The sequence below is a fragment of the Lampris incognitus genome, chromosome 3 (genome assembly GCF_029633865.1).
Source record: "Lampris incognitus isolate fLamInc1 chromosome 3, fLamInc1.hap2, whole genome shotgun sequence".
Lineage (NCBI taxonomy): Eukaryota > Metazoa > Chordata > Actinopteri > Lampriformes > Lampridae > Lampris > Lampris incognitus.
Genome location: NC_079213.1, coordinates 13,098,710 through 13,118,164, shown reverse-complemented (window position 1 = coordinate 13,118,164; position 19,455 = coordinate 13,098,710). Strand labels below are relative to the sequence as shown.

The following is a 19,455-nucleotide window of genomic DNA, read 5'->3' as shown; positions in this document are numbered from 1 at the left end:
TTTAATCCTTATCAGTTAGCTCAAGTAAATACTTCAGTGTCCTGGGGAATTACCACCTACTGAAATTACTACTACTGCTACTTCAACTACTACAGCTGCCAATCAGAGTAATAATATTTCAATCATTACTCAATAACAGTAACATTGACTTTGAGTATTTGGAAACAGTGTTAAGACAAAATCTAACATTAACACTGATGAGACGAAGGCACATATAATCACGAGATCCCGAGATATTGACCTTTTTGTTCATTTGGAGGGGGCTGTGATGAATCCATCACCATCCCGTTGGAGTCTTGTTGTATAGAGTCTACCAAATGATCTATTTTTAACACCTTTCTGCCAGAACGAATCATCCCGAGCCGCCTGACTGAACTGAGCTGATCATCGTCTAACCCTACTCTTCCTTCTCCACAGGAATAGTCATCCCACCTTCTCACGGTGTGCTTAACTGATCCGTTTTCTTTCCCATGTCATTCTCACTGTTGTGCAGTCCGGTCAGCTAAATCAGTGTCATACGTCAACTATTAGTCGTGCATCAAATCCCATTTTACCAAACATTTGGGGGAAAATGTGTCACTTTACCAATCTAGGTGTGAAACTAGCATTGACAACACTATGAATCAAGCCAGTCCATGGCTCAGTTGAATGGGTCTACTCCCCTTTGACTCCCATCGTGTAAATACATACGTACATTTGGATCTAACTCGTCCCCCTCCTCCCTTCTTCCCCCCCCATCCTTGTCCTCCCTCTCTCTTGCCCAATCCATCCAACCTCCTGTCCTCCCCTCTCTGTCGGTGTTTTCCCATTCTTCACCCTTCTCCTCTAAACTCATCATCCTCCACTCCATCCATCTTTCCCCTCCGCTCTCCCAATTCTCACTTCATCTCCCTCCTGGCCTGCATCCGTCCCCCCTCGTCTCCTCCGTATTTGTCAATCCCTCTCCTCCTTTATCTTCACCTCCGCCGCCACCCAGGTGAATGATGCAGTGGGAAACAGATGGCCCTGGCTCTATTTTGTCACCCTAATCATCATCGGATCTTTCTTTGTGCTTAACTTGGTTCTGGGGGTGTTGAGCGGGTAAGGGAGGGATGAAAGGTCACTACCCCCCCCCCCCCAAAAAAAGACTAAATTTTTTCTCTCTGCTTTGACTGCTGTTGGCTAAATCTCATGGAAATCTGCACTCCCACTGTTTCCTTCGCTGAACTGAGTCTGAGCAGGGTTTTAATTCAACTTGACATCACAGTTTATCGTCTTCTCTCTTGTTTCAGACTTAAAGGGAAATAACCACAGTTTTCCATATTATCTCTCTCTCTCTCTATGTATGTATGCATGTATATGTATATATATATATATATATATATATACACACACAAACACACACATTACTTTGTTAAAAGAAACACTCAACGATAGGAAAAGTGCTCAAAAAATAAGGAACAAAATAATCCAATCCAGTGATTCAAGTAAATTCTTGATGAGGCAGTACAAGCCTGTACTTAACTCACTGGATTATATATATATATATAAATATAAAGTGCCTTATTTAGCTTGCTGCCACTGCGACCCGACCACAGAAAATCAGCTGAAGATGAGATTATATATATATATATATATATATATATATATATATATATATATATATATATATATATATATATATATATATGCTGTAGGGATGAAACTCCTTTAGCAGCCAAAATACCAAAATTGTGCAGAATGGAGTGTGTTATCCCTACAACAGAAATAATGCTGTGATTCATGGTTGTTTCCCTTTGCGGTGACAGTAGCGCTCCCATTCGTATCCCTCTCATATCCCTTTGCATCCTATTCATAGTCCCATTTCTACCCCTATTCGTATCTCTCGTATCCCTTGGTACGGTCAATAATACAAGAATATTTCTCGTTGGAGTTGGAATAGGGACATAATGAGGACTAAGGTGGCAACACTGCATACACGCACTCACGGCACAGAGACAACAGACCTGTACGGACGGTTCAGTGGACGTGGCAGGATAGGATAAATTATGCACAGCGGTGCTAGCGTGTACCGCTCTGGGTGCTAAACTCATCCCAAGCTCTCAAGGCTGTCAGGGTCATGCAGGATAATCTCCTCTCCATTCAAAATTAGGGGGGAAAAAACAAAATCAGCACTGTAAATCCAATTTCCCAGTGGGCACGCAGCTGAATGTGACATCAAATGGAAGCCGTGTTGGTCGTGCGGCCGCATTACAACGTTAACAAAACCATTTGGATCGCGTAACGGCGTAGCAACGAGGATTTGAACCAACAATTCCAAAATATGTGAATGTGTTAATACGTTTGGTGGAGTGGATATATGTCCACATCCAGGAGTTAACCTTTGTGGATTTGCAAAATACACTTGTAGAGATAGAGAGAACAATGGAAGTCTATCTGTTGCAAACAGCTTGTGGGTCATGCTGACTGGTTCTTTGTGGGACTATTGACTAATGATACTGTCAGCAGAATATATAGCCTGACCTTTCACTGACCGGTATTCTGTGTGTGTGTGTGTGTGTGTGTGTGTGTGTGTGTGTGTGTGTGTGTGTGTGTGTGTGTGCCTTCAGAGATGGCATAATAATTAATGAGTATATGTTCAGGGATCAGGCAGTGTGTGAGTTTGATATGATACATTCCGGGTTAACGCGGCATGTTCGGGGTGGGGTGGTGCAACAGAGACAAACAGCGACAAAAGAGGGACAGAGTGACAGCTTAAAGGAGAGGGAGATGGAGAGAGAGAGAGAAAAAGGGCGAGGAGACGAAAGAGAGAATATTGATTACATATTTGGGGAGGTCAATGAAAGAGTGGACAGAGACGGAGAGAGAGATGAGAAAGAAAGAAGAGAACAGAGTAATGCATAAAGTTTTGCAGTTTTCTATCTCTCCTTCCTCTCGAACTACTAGCACCCCCCCTCTCTCTTTCTCTCTCTCTCTCTCTCTCTCTCTCACACACACACACATGTATGCACACTGATTGGTAGGATTAATTTTCTTGCTAATGTATCGTATAGTGAGACTATAGCTGTTTGTCCCCATGCTCATTGATCCGTGTGTGTGTGTGTGTGTGCGTGTTGTCTGCATAGGTAGTCTTTAGTTCGTCAATCGTTCGTACATCGCTAGACATAGCTAACACTGGTGTCTTTGCGAGCCTGGGTGATTGCTCGTCGCACGAGATTGACAAAAGATTTTAGGCTGAAGGAATTATAAATAACCATCAGGCCTTGACTCTACCTGTCGGACAACACGAGAGGTAAAAAATTCCATGGGTGTGTAAGAACAAATTTGTATGTACAAACGATTGATGAATTAGTCCCATTGTTCACCTGGGTTCCCAGCCAAATGTGCATGCATTCACCCCCCCCCCCCACACACACACAGACACACACTGCTGGGATAGGCTCCAGCATCCCGTGACCCTAATCAGGATAAGCTGCTTGGAAAATGGATGGATGGAATATGTATAATCAGATAGCCTCTATCCAGGATGGTATATAGCTGTTATTAGTTACATTCCAACCTATAGACTGACTGTAAAAGTTAATGGATACATCAAATTGCCCTCTATTACGGGGCTATCTATAGATCCTGCTCAGCGCTGCAGTATGAAACAAAAAGAAAAAGTCAGCCCTTTTTTCTCAATTCCCACAAAGTTGGCCTTTTGACTTTACAAGCTTTTTGCAGAATATTCCCAACACAAGGTGGAGAGGGGTTATTCTTCCAAATAGAACCAAAGTCAGCTTAACTTCATGGTAACTGTAACAAACAGCATTGTGCCAGCTAACTGGGAAACATGGGATTTTGACAACAACATCGTATGCAAGGGTGAATATTTCGCAATATTCTGTATCTATATATAGTATATTACAACAATACCAAAGGCTCTTCTTATGGAGGAATACAGTTACAGTTACTTAGCAACAGCCGCTGGACAGGGGATGTAGTTGAGATAGCTACAGTTTGCTGTACTGCTTTGGCTAAGATGTCTTGTAAGATATGTAGATGTGAGGCGAGTCTGCACAGTATTATAGATGGTCTCCTTGTTAAAAAAAAATTCTTGCAGGCATACAGGCAAATCTGGATTGTAAATGGCTCTTCTTCAAAGTCACTTTTTGCATCAAAACAAAGAGAAACATTTTTCAACCTTGAGGGGTGGGTGAATTTTTAAATACTTATTTCTAAGTTTATAAATCATAGATTTTGACACCTGCCGTTGTGCACCTATTGCCTGCGAATGTTCCCAAGGCCCCCAATTCCTGTCAACTCTCTCCCGTTTGTTTTGAAGTCTCGGATAACAGTCTGTATAAGCCGTTGACTGAATTTGCCTCTCAGTCATTTTAACATTAAGTCAAATGCTGTTTAATTCTCTCTTCCCCCCTGACACCTGGATATTTCTCCAGGTTTCATCATCGCAGTGTCCTAGCATTAGTTTGGTTGTTTTATTTTTGTCTCCTGTTTGGAATCCAAAATGGCAAAAAAAAAGAAAAGAAAAAAAAGAATGTCCCCAAAAGTTTACTTTTGACTTGCGGATCAATTTACTCGATGAATTCAATACCAAAGAATCACATCCGATGTCCTGGTTGAAGCCATCATGATGCAAAAGTAAGGTGACTGTAAAGATAGCGATAGGTGTACACCTGAATGTCCTGACAATACTAAATGGGTTCTTTCAATTTTTTGTTTTTTCAAAATAACAAAAATTTTACAAATTGGTGCACATAAATTGGCACGATTACCCAGACAAACTTTCTAGTGATGTTTACAATCTCAGCCTATGCAAATTTATGCAAATTTCAAGACAGTCGGTCAGTGTGACAGCCGTTGGGACTTGCTCAGTTCAATTTGGATTAACATAATATGCTCTTCCATGATTTCAAACACTTGAGTTATTTATTATTCATAAATACACCCTTCCGAAACCAGAGAAGTAAGGCTGTAAATCTGTGATGTCATTTATCAGGCCACGAAACACTGGACGGTTTGACTGACAGTAGCAGTGGCTGAATTAGTAGACGTTTACCGTCCTTGTTCAGACTTTTAAATCTAAATGAGTTTAATTTTATCATCAGCATGTGTTAAATAACCCTACTTACTGCCAGCGAGTTCACACGGTCTTATGTGTAACCAGGACGGCAATACGTAAAGCTGCTACGAGTGAGTTAATGCCTCTATATGACCGAAATTAGCAAGATGATCACATATTGTAGCGAATTCGGGGGACAACGCAACCACAGGAACTGCCGCGGCCTGGAAGCGAACCCGTGTCGCCCGCACCGCAGGAGGCGTCGCTAACCGCTCGACTAAAGGGTCAGGCCCGCGAGCCAGCGGCCAGCGTGTCTTCTTATCCGTGCACGTTACAGTATTGTAATCACGACCCCGATAAACGGCTTGGATAATGGATGGATGGATTGTTATGTAATGATTTCAAACGCTCGTCTCCTGGTCGGATTCGCGGCGAAATCTCAGGAGACGATTAACGTTAGAGGTTCATGACCCTAATTGCTGTATATCTTACACAAAAAGAAGAAGAAGAAACCCCACACACCTCTAAGTCTCTCACTCTTCTCTAAGCGATTACACGAACTACCAGAGTGAATGTGGCGTTTTGCGTTTAGGACGTTGTTTTGCCGCCACCTTTGTCCACACGGGGGCGTCAAAGTCCCAAAAAAAAAATCAAAATTGACCGTATCAGCTTTAAAATAAGCGGCAAGGGGACGTTTCAGAAACAAATATGGCGGGAAATGTGCGTAGCGGCTAGCGTAACGTAAGCAGGGTGTGAATTATGGGGGGCGGTTCTGCAACTGAATCGAAACATATATCGACTTTTGAATTTTTGGTTGTCGCGTTGGAGATGATTTCTTACGTTATTCACACGCTGCCAGTAAGTGTGGTCATTTTAACCTCTTTATTTTATCGCGATGCTAACTGCTAACTGTTGCGCTAATGATTCTTTTAGGATTTTAAAAAAAGGGATTTTACGAACGTTTGTTTCTTCAGCTGGTCGTCGCCATGTCATTACCATGTAGTTGTGGATTGTGATGTAACGTCTCTGGGACATTATCACCACTTTTTAATTCACGTTTGTAGGAAGTTGGGATTCGTTTTCAGCGATCAAGTCGATGTCTAGAAAAGCTCTTATAGGTTTGACTGGAATGTGAATGCTTTCTTCTATTTGCTCACTAATATCTTCCCCCTTGGCAGATCTTTTTACCTCTCCACTTCTCTGTTTTTTCCTATCTCTCTCTCTTTGGTAGGTTTACCCTTTTCCTACATCTGAATGGGTTTTCACTGAAGAATATTGTTTGTGTGTTAGAGTACTATCATAACAATATTGTCACAAAACGGTCGGAGTAGTTCACACGGCTTCAGTGAAGATTTTCAGATTCTCTTTTTCTCTGTCTCTCCTATTCCCTCCCTACGTCCTTTCCTCTCACCACCCCCCTCTATACCTTTCTTCATCCACACTCTTTCTATCCACACCATCTCTATCTTTTTCTATACCTCCTTCCAAATTCGTCTCTTCACCTTCCAGAGAGTTCTCTAAGGAGAGGGAGAAGGCCAAGGCCCGTGGAGACTTTCAGAAACTCAGAGAAAAACAACAACTGGAGGAGGATCTCAAGGTAGGGCAGGGAGGACGTGTGTGTGTGTGTGTGTGTGTGTGAGAGAGAGAGTGTGTGTGTGTGTGAGAGAATGTGTGTGTGTGCGTGCGTGTGAGAGAGAGAGTTTTATTCAGCAGTGACACTAAGAATTTAACAGCCTTCATACATCATGGTGCAATTCAGTGCAAATGGATGTCACTCTACCAGAAAGGGACTTCATCCTTTACAGGCCAATGATGAGTCAAGTTAAGGTGAGGTCAATGAAGGTTAAGGATTTAAAAAAGCATGAGGAAAATGTCTTGTTACTTTTACACTCTGAAAAAAATGAGCTGTAATGTAAAAAAAGCCATCCTCAACCGGGACACGGGTGGGTTTCATAAGAAACAGAAAAAAACATGTTGATGTCCTATTGTGTGTAAGCAAGCAAATCCAGCTGATCAAGTGTTGTTGGCTTTTGTGTGTGTGTGTGTGTGTGTGTGTGTGTGTGTGTGTGTGTGTGTGTGTGTGTGTGTGTGTGTGTGTGTGTGTGTGTGTGTGTGTGTGTGTAGGGCTATCTAGACTGGATCACTCAGGCTGAAGACATTGACCCAGAAAATGAGGAGGAAGGCCTGGATGATGACAAACCAAGAAACCGTAAGTAGAAGTACAAGAGGTTTTGTGTGTGTGTGTGTGTGTGTGTGTGTGTGTGTGTGTGTGTGTGTGTGTGTGTGTGTGTGTGTGTGTGTGTGTGATTTGCCTAACTGCAGGGTTGGTTATGCTTGAATGCAGACAATTTAACAATGATCTTGGGGTGGTGTTGGGCAGGTGGAATGTTGTGCATGTATTGTGTATATTTGTGAGCTATCCCTCACTGTGTTCATGAATGAGTGCACTAGCAGCTATTTCACAATCAATGCTCTAAGTGGTTGAGTGGTTGTGAAGGTGAACCTGTGTGTGTGTGTGTGTGTGTGTGTGTGTGTGTGTGTGTGTGTGTGTGTGTGTGTGTGTGTGTGTGTGTGTGTGTGTGTGTGTGACTGGCTGACTGACTGACTGACTCACTAACCGGCAGGTTTTCTGCTTGACTGACTGTCTTGCAAGTTGACTAACTAACTAACTGACTTACCAACAAATAGACTTACTGATTCAGTGACTGAATAGGTATCCAACTAGTGACTGAATAGGTATCCAACTGACTGATGCTTCCTAGTTGGGAGGCTGGCTGGCTGACTAGTTCACTGGTTGATTGTGTGCTAATATTACTTTGGCGGAGAATCCCGCTGGGGTTAAAAGCTGTTGCGATATTATCATAATGTGACAGTCTACAACCCAGGTGCATACATTGACCCTCCCTCACACACAACAACATACACAAAAATACACATACACACAAACACACACACTACAATCACACACACATTCACTCATGCAAATAAACAGGTAGGCACATGTAAACAAAAACACATACATGCATGTGTGTGCACACACGCTTAGAGGCACATGCATGCCTTTGTGTGTTTTGAGATACAAATGTGCACACTCACTCAGCCATCCCATCCCAATCAAACATGTAGGCACACACATACACACACACATATTTATACACAGAAAAATTAATTGTACATCCTGCCTCTATCTACAACACCTCCAGAGAGAGTCAGCTGTGCCTCCAGGCTCCATGACATTCATCCTCCAGGGGGGCGCTCCCTGGAGTTCAGGAATCTCTTGACCGGCAGGCTTCATCTTAGAGGCTGTTTACACCTGGTATTAACATGTGTCTTGGGTGATCCAATCACAAGTGGACAGCTCTAAGTACGTCACTTCACACTCGGCATTAGACTGCGTCTCCACACGTGTCTCGGGTGACCACTTGTGATCGGATCTCCCCACCCCGCTCTATATGCAAATCAGCACATACATCACTGTGGTAGGGGTGTGTGGTTTAGCCTCTGCTGCAAGCGGAGAGAGGGATAGTGGCTCGCGGGAGAGCAGCACACCGGCCTGTGCAAGGGAACGAATGAAAGAAATTATTAAATAAAGCCCGTGTTACCGTGTCCGCCTTCATCTCGAACCCTCCCGGTGGCACGTGTCACACTCACAATCATGTAAATAAAACACGTACAGAGACATGAGAGAGCAGTCGAAGCAACATTTCAATGCGCCATCAATTAGTATGATGCATTCCACATCTGTACGTTATTACTGTCAATTATTATACCTAATTATGTTGTCTGTCGCACAACATTTGAAGAGCTCTTACGGAAATACAATAAATCATCCCATAACTGCACTTCTTTTATTTCCATTCAACAGTTTTTAAAAAGTGCTGTGTAAATAAACATTCTGATGATGATAATGTAGGTCTGTTTGAAAGCCTTCAGACCCCTGACCTGATATATTAGATTTAAGAAATAGTCTGTTGTGGGTAAATGGTTTCACATTATTACAATGACATGGATGCAGCAAATGGATGTCACGCCAGATAGAGACAAATAATCTGATGAGGGAAATTAGCTGAATTAATTAGGAGCGTCAGGCTCCGATTGTTTGCCTTTTTTCATTTTGTAATCAAAATATACAGCAAAAGTTGAAACTCATTCATAAAACTCGTTATGTGGGAAAATGTAAATGACTGAACAGTAGAGTTTGTAATTCTGAACCCAAACCCTGTCAGGCTCGACCCGATCATGTCAGTTCAGGCTCAGATTTTTCAATTATTCCTGCGGGTTCGAGAGGGTCGAGCGGTTGATGAATGAACCTGAACTTGAACTTGAACGTGCACGTCAAATCAAGTCAAGTCAATTTTATTTGTGTAGCCCAGCGGGCGGGGGCTCTTCCACAGTTGTGAGTCTGATGCGTGTCAGAAATTACAGATGAGGTAAAAAAAAAAAAAAAAAAAACGAAACCCAGAGGAGACTTCGGTGACCGCCTTGTCAGCTGATGTGTTCTGCCTACTCAGAGGGCATCCGTTGACTAGGTGGTCCTTCTGTGTGGCCTGGGACACGTGTGTTTACACTTCAAATGCGATGTGGACAGATGTGTCCCAGGCCACCTCCGAATGTGGCCTGAGCGCTCAGATCTCGAGATGCATTGAGGACGCATTGGCTGCATTCACACCTGTACTTATAGCTGCCCACTTGTGATCAGATCACCCAAGATGCATGTTAATGCCCGTGTAAACAAACCCAGGGAAGATTAAAAAAGGTAGTTGCAAGAAAGAGGAAAGGGAGAGAGCCAGGATAAAGCAACAGAGTTGTAAACACAACTTGTTTGCCTGAGTTGTGTGTGTGAGAGTGAATGTGTTAACATACTTAGTGGCGTGTATGTGTCTGAGAATGTGTGTGAATATAAATGGGTGTTAAATGATATGACAGAGTGATAAACTACATTGTACTACCCAGGCGACACACAGTTAAGGACAGCTGCAGTGAGAGACAAATCGTATGTAAGGAGGGCATTTAGTGGCTCCACCATTCATACACCGACACATATACACAAGTATGCATATCTGTATGTTTGTGTATCTTAATCTGCTTTCTATATGTATGTGTGTACGATATGTCTATCTGTGTGTTGGTGTCTATGGCGTAGACTTTGTGATTGGTGTGTGTATGTGTGTGTGTTTATATTTGAATGTGTACTGTGCTTGTGTGTTTGTGTGAAACCTCATGCCGTACTGGCAAAGAATGATAACATTACAATACAGCTGAATACAGTTGGAGAAATTTCTTCCCATTTGACTAAGGACCTACCACAGATTCAACACTGATGTTAAAATATTGCAAGTGTTAAAAGTTTGAATCCATCACTCTTACCAATCTATTTATGTAGACAAACGCAGTGACTACAGATGAATAAGATATGATCCATATTTCTCCATTAGAGAGCATCACATGCTGTGTTTCTATGCAAGTTTCTCCTCTCTCTCTTCCTCTTTCGAGTGGATGGATGGATCTTTCTTTGGGAAAATGAATGGAAGCTGTTTGTTCCTACTTCCCCAGACAATATACACACACGCGCGCCCACACATACACACACACACACTCACACACACATTACAGCAGCACTACAGTGCACTGGCTATTAATCAGCTAATATTCATGTGTGTTGTCTTTGTGTCGATGCAGTTGCCCACTGGGGAACAGGGTTCGCGTACTGGTCTCATCAGATCCGACTATGGCCGGATTCGATGGAAGCAGCAATATTGGCAACGCTGTCTTCGGGGGGGGGGGGGGGGGGGCGGAGTCGGCTTGTGTTCATCACATGAATGCATCTCTGGGTGTGTGGGAAAAAGCAGTAGTTCGGCCTGGATTCGCCTTGTCATGGAAGTTGCAAGGCGTCTCCTTCGAGACTGCTGGCTGGAGAGATGCAGTTGGCGAACGCATGCAGTACGAGGGTGGGTGTTTGAATAAGAATAGGGAGTGATTGGCCACTAAATTGGGAGAAAAGGGGAAAAATCAGAAATAAATTTAGATAATATTCATGTATGTTGTGATGTGTGCAGTTATGATTGTGAATGTGTGTTTGTGTCCTTAAGAACGTGTTTCATAGGTGTGTGCATAGTATATCTGCATATTATGTCACCTGCCATTTCACGTGTGTGTGTGTGTGTGTGTGTGTGTGTATGTCAGTGTGTTTGTATTTGAGCATATGTGTGTGTGTGTGCGTGCGTGCGTGTGTGCGTGTGTGTGTATCGCATGCTCTCACCTTATACCTTGTATATATTCTTGCATGCTGTCATCTTGTCTTGGCGTCCTACCGTTCCTGTCTGCGGTAGGAGTGTCTCCAGCCCACCTGGGTAAGAAGACCAGTAAGCTAGCCTGGTTCAGTCATTCTACCGACTCACAGGACGGTATGTCTGGGTCACTGGTCTGTGGTACAGTATTTGTGTATGTGTATCTTTCTGGTCTTATTTTATTTGTATTTTGGTGTGTGTTTCTCTGCGTGTGCTAGGTCTTGTATTTCTGGTTTATTTTCAGTGTGTAAATGGATGTGCATGTGTGTGTTTGTATTTGTGTACTTTTACCTACAAGTACACAAAACTCATTTGCAGTGGGCGCTTTATTTTTTGTTTTTGTGTGTGTGTGTGTGGGGGGGGTACTTCAGTGGTCTCACTATTGTCACTGTTGTTTTTATGGTCTTTTGTGCGTGTGTGTGTGTGTATGTGTGTGTGTGTGTACATCTTTGTCTGGAGGGTGAGAGACGAATTTGTTTATTTTTCACCTGGTCGTGCCTCATTTGTTGCTTTGACTACTTTATTTTCACTGACCGAGTATGTAAATATGTCTCGTTATTTATAAGTATCATGCTGGGTTTTACTGCACATCCTCTCTGCCGCTGATGTGTTTGAGCACAACGCATGCATAGTCAGATTTATGGACGCAAAGTCTTAATAATAGATAGAAGTTGGTTCACTCTCTTCAACTAAGCACTAATTTTCTAGTGTTGGGTAATGTTGTGAGTAAACAACATTATGTTGTGTTTGTAAAATCCTACATTTTGTCTACTGAATGATTATGATTGAGGGTTGGAGTTATGAATAGAATGACCTTTCCTCCACAGCGCTGAATGGAAAGCATGAATGAGTGGCTCACATACATGTAAATAATCTCAAAGGGAGGTTTGAAGTGGCAAATCAATGAACACAATAGCTGCTGTGTTATGCGGGGAATCAGACTGAGCGACATTTCTGTCATTCACAATGGTCACTATGTCAGATTAGCCAATCGTAGTGCCATAAATTCTTGCCACGTCTTGGCCGGGAGACTGGCAACACTGCAAGTATGACCCCGACCAGTCATCGTATGCTGCCTTTCATGATCTTGCGTGAGTTCATAGGTCATCGAGAAGGAGGGTCAAGAAATTGTCAATCATGGCTACAGAAATACTATGTGTGATGTTGGTGGTCTTGTGTTTTGAAAAGGAAAAAAAACCCCCATTGTGGACGCTGTTGCGGCTAGTGCTACTGGGGAATGATAACCTAGCATAGCTTAACCAGCTACTCGCCGGGTTGCTGAAGTGCCGCCGCTATTTCTCACCAACATTTGGCGTCGTTTTTACTCTGTCATGGTCCTCCCTTGAGGAAATGTCAAAAAGGCAGGGGTATCATTGACACTGATTTTCATTGGGAGTGATGAAGAAGGACAGGGTTAGGAACAAGTATATTAGAGGGACGGTTTGGAGACAAAGCAAGCGAGGCAAGATTGAGATGGCTTGGACATGTGTGGAGGAGAGATGCTGTGTATATTGGGAGAAAGATGTTGAATATGGAGCTGCCAGGGTAGAGGAAAAGAGGAAGGCCAAAGAGGTTTATGGATGTGGTGAGAGAGGACTTGCAGGTGGCTGGTGTGAAAGAGGGAGATGCAGAGGACAGGAAGAGATGGAAACGGATGATCCGCTGTGGCGACCTCTAATGGAAGAAGCCGAAAGTAATAGTAGTAGTAGATTTTTGACACTGAAACTTTCCTAGGTTTCGTCATTCCACCTGACAGCAGCAGCATCATCCCTCTTTCTCTTTCCCATGTTTACATATGTGCACCAGAGAGCACTCTGTCATCCTTTTGGTCAACATTAAGGAAGACATCGTAGGAGTTTTCGGACTAGGCAGGAAAATACCAAAAATTCTGACATGCTAGAGTTTTCGTTGGTGTGTCATGGGGCGTCCCAGACACTACATCACTGTTCTTCGATTATGTCACACTACACGGGGTAAAGACTCCCATCTGCCCTCTCTCCATGTCTCTTGCATATTCCCCCTAAATACATCTGTCGCCCTCTACCTTGCCCTCACTTTGAATTCCCTCTATGTCAAAATTGTGCACCTTTTACCCCAAATATGGTTGGAGAAGTCTGGAAAAGAAAGTAGGAAGGAAGATATGATATGATAAGATAAGATATACTTCATTTATCCCTGAAGAGATATTGTATTGGCAGCAGAAGCAAACATAAAAAGTGCGTAAGATGAGAATTTGCCGTGCGTAAAAGCCAACAGAGTGCAAAATGCATTGGGCAAAAAGACTGGAGAATGACCACATGTGAGGTAATGAAAGCAGGTAAAGGAGAGAACGAGTGAGACAATATGAGTGAACATGTGAGAGAGAGTAAATGGTAGAATTATAAATTCAAACAAGAGGGATGCAAAGCATTCACAGACTGCTCGCATTTGAGCTATAAATAAACTGCGACTGAAGAGGGACTGTATTTCTTGCAGAAACAAGTGTGTTTGCAACATGGTGTGTGCAGTGGAGAAGGGAAGAGCGCGTATGCAAGTGATCTGTTTGTGTTTGCATCAACAGTATGCATGCATTACTGAGGGGTTGTTTGTATGTGCACACACCCACTGATGTGTATGAATGCATATGCTGATTGGTGCGTGTGTATGTGTGCGTGTGTGGATTATATGTGTGAATACATACGTGTGTGTGTTTACTATCCATCAGTGTGTCTGTACTTGTACACTTTTCCCTGTGTGTGTGTGTGTGCGTGTGTGTGTGTGTGTGTGTGTGTGTGTGTGTGTGTGTGTCTTGCTGAGCAATGCTCTCTGTCCCTCAGGTAAGAACCGACGTTTTCAGTCTCTGCGTGGGGCCGTGAAGAAAAATGCGGCTTTCCTTCGTAAGGCGTGTGCGTGCGTTTATTTGCATGGTTTCCCTAGATAAGACATGATTTACCAGAGACGTGACTCTGGACATGCAAGTGGACTGCTCCTGTTTGCCTCCTCCTCCTCCTCCTCCTCCTCTATCCTCCCTTCTCCTTCCATCTCCTCTCTCATCATCATACCTTTCCTCCCCCCATGTCTCCCTTCCTGTTGTATCCTCTTTTCTCCTCTTTTCTCCCTCTCTAGTGCCCTCTACTCTCCTACCCCCCCCCTTTTGCTCCTCCTCCCTGCATTTGAGAAAGCGTCTCTCTCCTGGAGAGCTTTAAATGGGACAGCGGCTGTGTTTCAACACTGGAAAAGTACTTAAATCGCCTCGTCTTCTCTGTCTCCTCTCTTTACAGCATCTTTTGAATGTAAATAATCTCAAATTTATGATACATGTCAAACTTCTGTAGGCAGTATGTTGATAGTTAATCTCACTAACATTCATACCATGTCTTTTCTTGGATATATGATCTCATGAACATATATATCATATATCCAAGAGGAGTTACCCATTCTTACTCTTCACTGATGGTCGAGTGTTTTTCCATTGCCTTGAAATGTTGGCTATGTATTCGTAGCATTTAGTTTAACTAGGATTTTAGTTAGTTTGGTTTAATAAGGATTTATTATATTATTATTTAATGCTGTATAGGAAAATACGTTCATAGTGACATAAAGGACAGATAAGGAGACATGTTAAAATGAGACACAGCCGCTACTCTCTCCTCTCCAATGAAATGCGAGGACAAGGACCATCTCAGCTCAGAGAGTCATGCTGGCCCTGATGACTTGAAATCACAACAGCTAAAAAAAACCCAGCTTGAAATTTTGAATTTTAGTTTTATTTAGTCTTTTTTTGCCGGGGTTTCTTGCCACAATGCCAGTTTCTCAGGTATCAATTGAAAATGCCTGTTAGAAATGGTTTTATCAGTCGCTGTCTAGCCTGTTAGCTTGCAGCTGTCGTGATCAAGTTTTTTTCTACTCAGTGTTGCAAACACCCGGTGAAGAAAATAAGACTAAAATGCGAAATATCACAGTATTTTTTTTTAAATTCTGAATGATTACAGAAATGCATGGAGGAAAAAGAAAAACCCTCTGAATGTTGTTTAGGATTAGACAGAACAGCTTTTTGTGGACTTTTGAAAACTTGGCCAGTTTGGGTCTTGGTTTTTGAAACTGCCTGAATTATCTGAACTTGAGTGAACATGATGGCATGATATGGCTAGTTACTGAATTAAGTTGTTGATTGATATTAGGACACAAACACTTACATAAAACACACCTCTGTTTCACTATATTTTTCATCTGTACAGTATACCACTCACACACACACACAAATATACAGTACTCTGTTCCTTCGAGCTTCCACGGTGATTGGGAATGTGCATGTTATCTGGATGTTTTAATTGCTAATGTAAGTCAGTACAGTCCACAGTCATACTATATCTTCTGTTTAACCAGGAGACGACACAACTGTTGTCTGAGTTGTGTTACAGGCGTTGTTGAATCATGGCTTCAGTCGCGCTATTTATTTTCACTGTTAAGAGTATCTAGTATTTAACACAGCGTCATAAACTAGGGTTCCCTGATGACTCGATCTGGCACTGGGGCGAATGATGAAAAGGTTCTTCACTTTCTCTCTCATTCCTTCCATACTCTTCCCTCTGCCTGTTTCTCTCTCTCCCTCTGCCTGTTTCTCTCTCTCCCTCTCCCTCTCTCTCTCTCTCTCTCTCTCTCTCTCTCTCTCTCTCTCTCTCTCTCTCTCTCTCTCTCTCTCTCTCTCTCTCTCTCTGTGTCTCAGGTCTTTGGGGTTTGTGCTAACAATAGGTATTAAACTAGTTCAGAGCTTTTACAGAGGCACTATGCCGTTATATATTTAAAAGGCTTAAGCCCTGGGAGAGAGACCAGCAGGCACTGAGTGCTTTAGCTAAATAGCATAGCAGCAGGTGGCACGTGTCAAGGTGGAGGAGTACACAATATAACACATTCACAGCAGCGGGCTTCAATTCAACGGCTTTGCATCAGTAGTCAAGTGATGAGAGAGCGAAAGAGGGCCCCCCCCTCTTAAAATCCCAAAGACCACAAGTTCATTCATTGAACAGTTGACCTGTCTATCAACCAAAATGTGTCCTTTCAAGACGTCCTTGAGCAAGTCGCTGTACCTTAACAGCGCTTGTACATTTAATGTAAGTTGAGGTTAATTACATCAGCTGCATGTCTGAAATACAAACAAGAAATTTAACTGCCGTCTTTATTATCCTGTTGGGGACGTTCGGTTCATGTGAAGGGCTAAGAGAAAAATGGATGTTAGATTGCCCCATCATGCAAATTTTAGAGAAAAAAAGCAGAGATTTTGTTCCACAGACCCACAACATTTCAATGTTATTTTGACTGTTAAAGTGAAACACATTCAGTTATAAAGTAATTAAATTTTTCCATTATCAACCGGAAATTCCTCACATTCTTCTTTTTTTAATTCTCGGTTTGGTATGATGCATGTCTGGATGATTGCTGCCCCCTACAGTTTTGGATGTCTGATTGCATGCTAAAGGGAGTTTTGCTGGAGCGCTGCATGAGATAGTATGCTTCCTGCTCGTTTCCCACTTTGAACAGGTCAGCTTTATTTAGTCGTCTGTATCTTCAGTTGTATGTCTCTTTGAATGTTGGTTCAGAGCTGCATATTTGGCTTTTAATAAACGTTAATAGCCAGTTGCTTGTGTTTTAAAGACCATTTTAACGGCTTTATTAGAGCTGTTATACTTCAGTGTTATTTTGTTTTACAGATGAGTCCAGTCATTTCTGGTTCATGTGGTGCTGTCTCAGGGATTACACATGAAGACAAATTAACCTGCTTTTGTTCTTGAGTTTTTTTATTGACAGATGTTTTCTGTTAGCTTGTTCCCTCCCTGTCTTTTTATCAGCTGTCCTCTGCCTGTTTTTCTGTGAAGTCTAGTCGCAATAGGGAGTCTGTACTAACAATGGAAGCAATGAAAGGTGAAGACGTGGATATGTCAGGGTTTGATGAAGGGCTGCTGAATGTGTTTTGAAGTTATTTTCTAATGGACATCTAAACGGAGTTCATGGAGTTGGTAAAATACAACCTCCTTTTATGAGCAGCTAGGCTATTGCTATTTGGCTGTTTTTAGAACAAAGTTTCTACCTGTGACTAAGGGCACATAAAAAAGGAAAAGAAAACAGGGATTTATAACAGTAAAATGGCTATTATATAGGCAAAGATATTAAGATGGCTCTTATATTCAACGGTCGAGTTGTGGGCTTTACTTAATGTGTTTGCAATCGTTTCGTATGACTCTGTGTTCTGTGTCAGTTCTTTCAAAATCGTTTATTTTGAAAATGGCTCAATTCATTTTGGCATGGGTGTCTTTTAAGTGATATATTTACTGCTGGAAGTGTCATAATTTCCATTTGTATTCCAGATATCTTAAATTTGGAAGTTGACTCTTACCCCGCGGGGTCTGACAATAGGTGTTGGAGGTGATAGCGAAGGCAGCACATCTCATTCCCCCCAAGGCAAACACAGGCTGACAGAAGCAATAAGAAACTATCCATGTATCACTTCATAACATTTCTCCAGTTCAGCCATCTCCCCGTCACCTCAGCACCACCTCCACCCCCTACTCTTGCTCTGTGTGCTCCTACCATCTCCCTCTCCCAGTCCCTCCTTCGCTCGCCCCATCCAGCTTTGGCGCCTTATTGCTCCCTCCTGATTTCTTTGGTAAATTCCACCTCATCTCTTTTCCCTCCTGTGTCTTCATCTCTTTCGATTCCTCTCCTCCTATCTACTCCGCCCACTCCTCGAATGTCATCCCTCTCTTTGCACCCTTCTTTTTCTCTCCTTCCTGCTATCAAAACCACATCCCTTCAACTTCCTCCCTTCTCTCCTTCCTTCCATCCCTCCTCAGCTCCTTTGCGCTGTTACTTCACTCCCACTCCTCCGTGCACCTCCCTTCTCTCGTCCTTCAATTTGTCATGGTCTCTCTTGTCCCTGCTGCCCCTGTAATGTGACTACTTTCGACACCAAGCCTTGCCCTGCCCCTCCTCCCTACAGCTATCCTGTCTGTCTCTCTCACACACACACACACAGACACACTCACTCACACACTGTGTCATTGCACCGCTAATTAGTGCTAATTCCTGCTAGGTCCCTACAGAGCTGACTGCTATTTGCTAATGTGTAAATCTGCGCTGATGTTAGACAAAGGTTTACATAGGAATACTAAATCAGATGTTTATGTTTTACACACATCCAATCCCTTTTGTGCCTTCTGATCATTTTGAATCATTTCGAAAAGATCCAGTGAAAATTGTTGCAGGTTGTTGCATCCACTTAAATCCAGCAAAAGCCTTCATGGCTTTCGTTTAATTTTGGAGGATTGCATAGCAGCATTACAGGACTTGGCTCCAATTAAGCCTCAGCATCCCACACAAGTATTTAGGACTAAAATTAAGTTTTAAACAATGTTTTTTTTTCCGTCGGTCCACATTAGCTACAAAGTCCAGTTAAACCGTTCTTCAGTCCTGAAAATACATCCACAAAGCTGGGTTTTCTCCCAGCATCCCAACCCAGTAGTGAATTTAGCTGGGATGACAATATTGTGTGCAATCGGCTCAAAGAAATAGCACAAAATTTGGGGAGTGTTGTACTGACCCAATGGTTTTCGTAGAGCGATGTTTCTTAAACAATAGCCTGAGAGCCAAAATGGGCCATACTAGTATCAACTCTGGTGAAATGCTACGTGTCAACAATATTTTTTGATGAATTTGGATCTTGGCGCAGGACTAATTTACCTAATAAATGTCCAAATCCAGAAAAGTGAGGCACCATGTATAGAGAGAGCCATCTCAATGACACATTCCCTTTTTATTTTATGATACCTGTGTATGAATCAGAGTTCAGCTGAGCTGTTAGCCGCAGGACATTGTTGCTCTGTTGCAGCTCTTACGGAGGGTGTGAATATATGCATCTGTAGGATTGTGAAACACATTGTGGAGCACATCTCAGGAGCATCTTTCTCAGTTATTGCAACTTTGAACTTGTTGAGTACAGTGAGGTTCAGAGCATAGGAATTTATAAAACCGGTCTATGCTGATGAGAAACGAGACACAGGACAGAGAGGACATCGGTTAAAACCAGTGGGAGAATGATATGAGGGAGGATGTACTATACCCGTGACCCTCTCCTGTTAATTTCTTTCTTTTTTT

The 19,455-nt window shown here is 42.6% G+C and overlaps 1 protein-coding gene across 1 annotated transcript in view; it reads left to right on the top strand.

The window, feature by feature from the left end:
• cacna1c (calcium channel, voltage-dependent, L type, alpha 1C subunit) overlaps positions 1–19,455 on the top strand; it is a 286,273-nt gene that overhangs the window by 201,679 nt on the left and 65,139 nt on the right. Inside the window, exons 9-10 of the mRNA XM_056276035.1 lie at positions 6,551–6,638; positions 7,166–7,250. Coding sequence (XP_056132010.1) covers positions 6,551–6,638; positions 7,166–7,250 — 173 coding nt within the window. The remainder of the gene's footprint in view (positions 1–6,550; positions 6,639–7,165; positions 7,251–19,455) is intronic.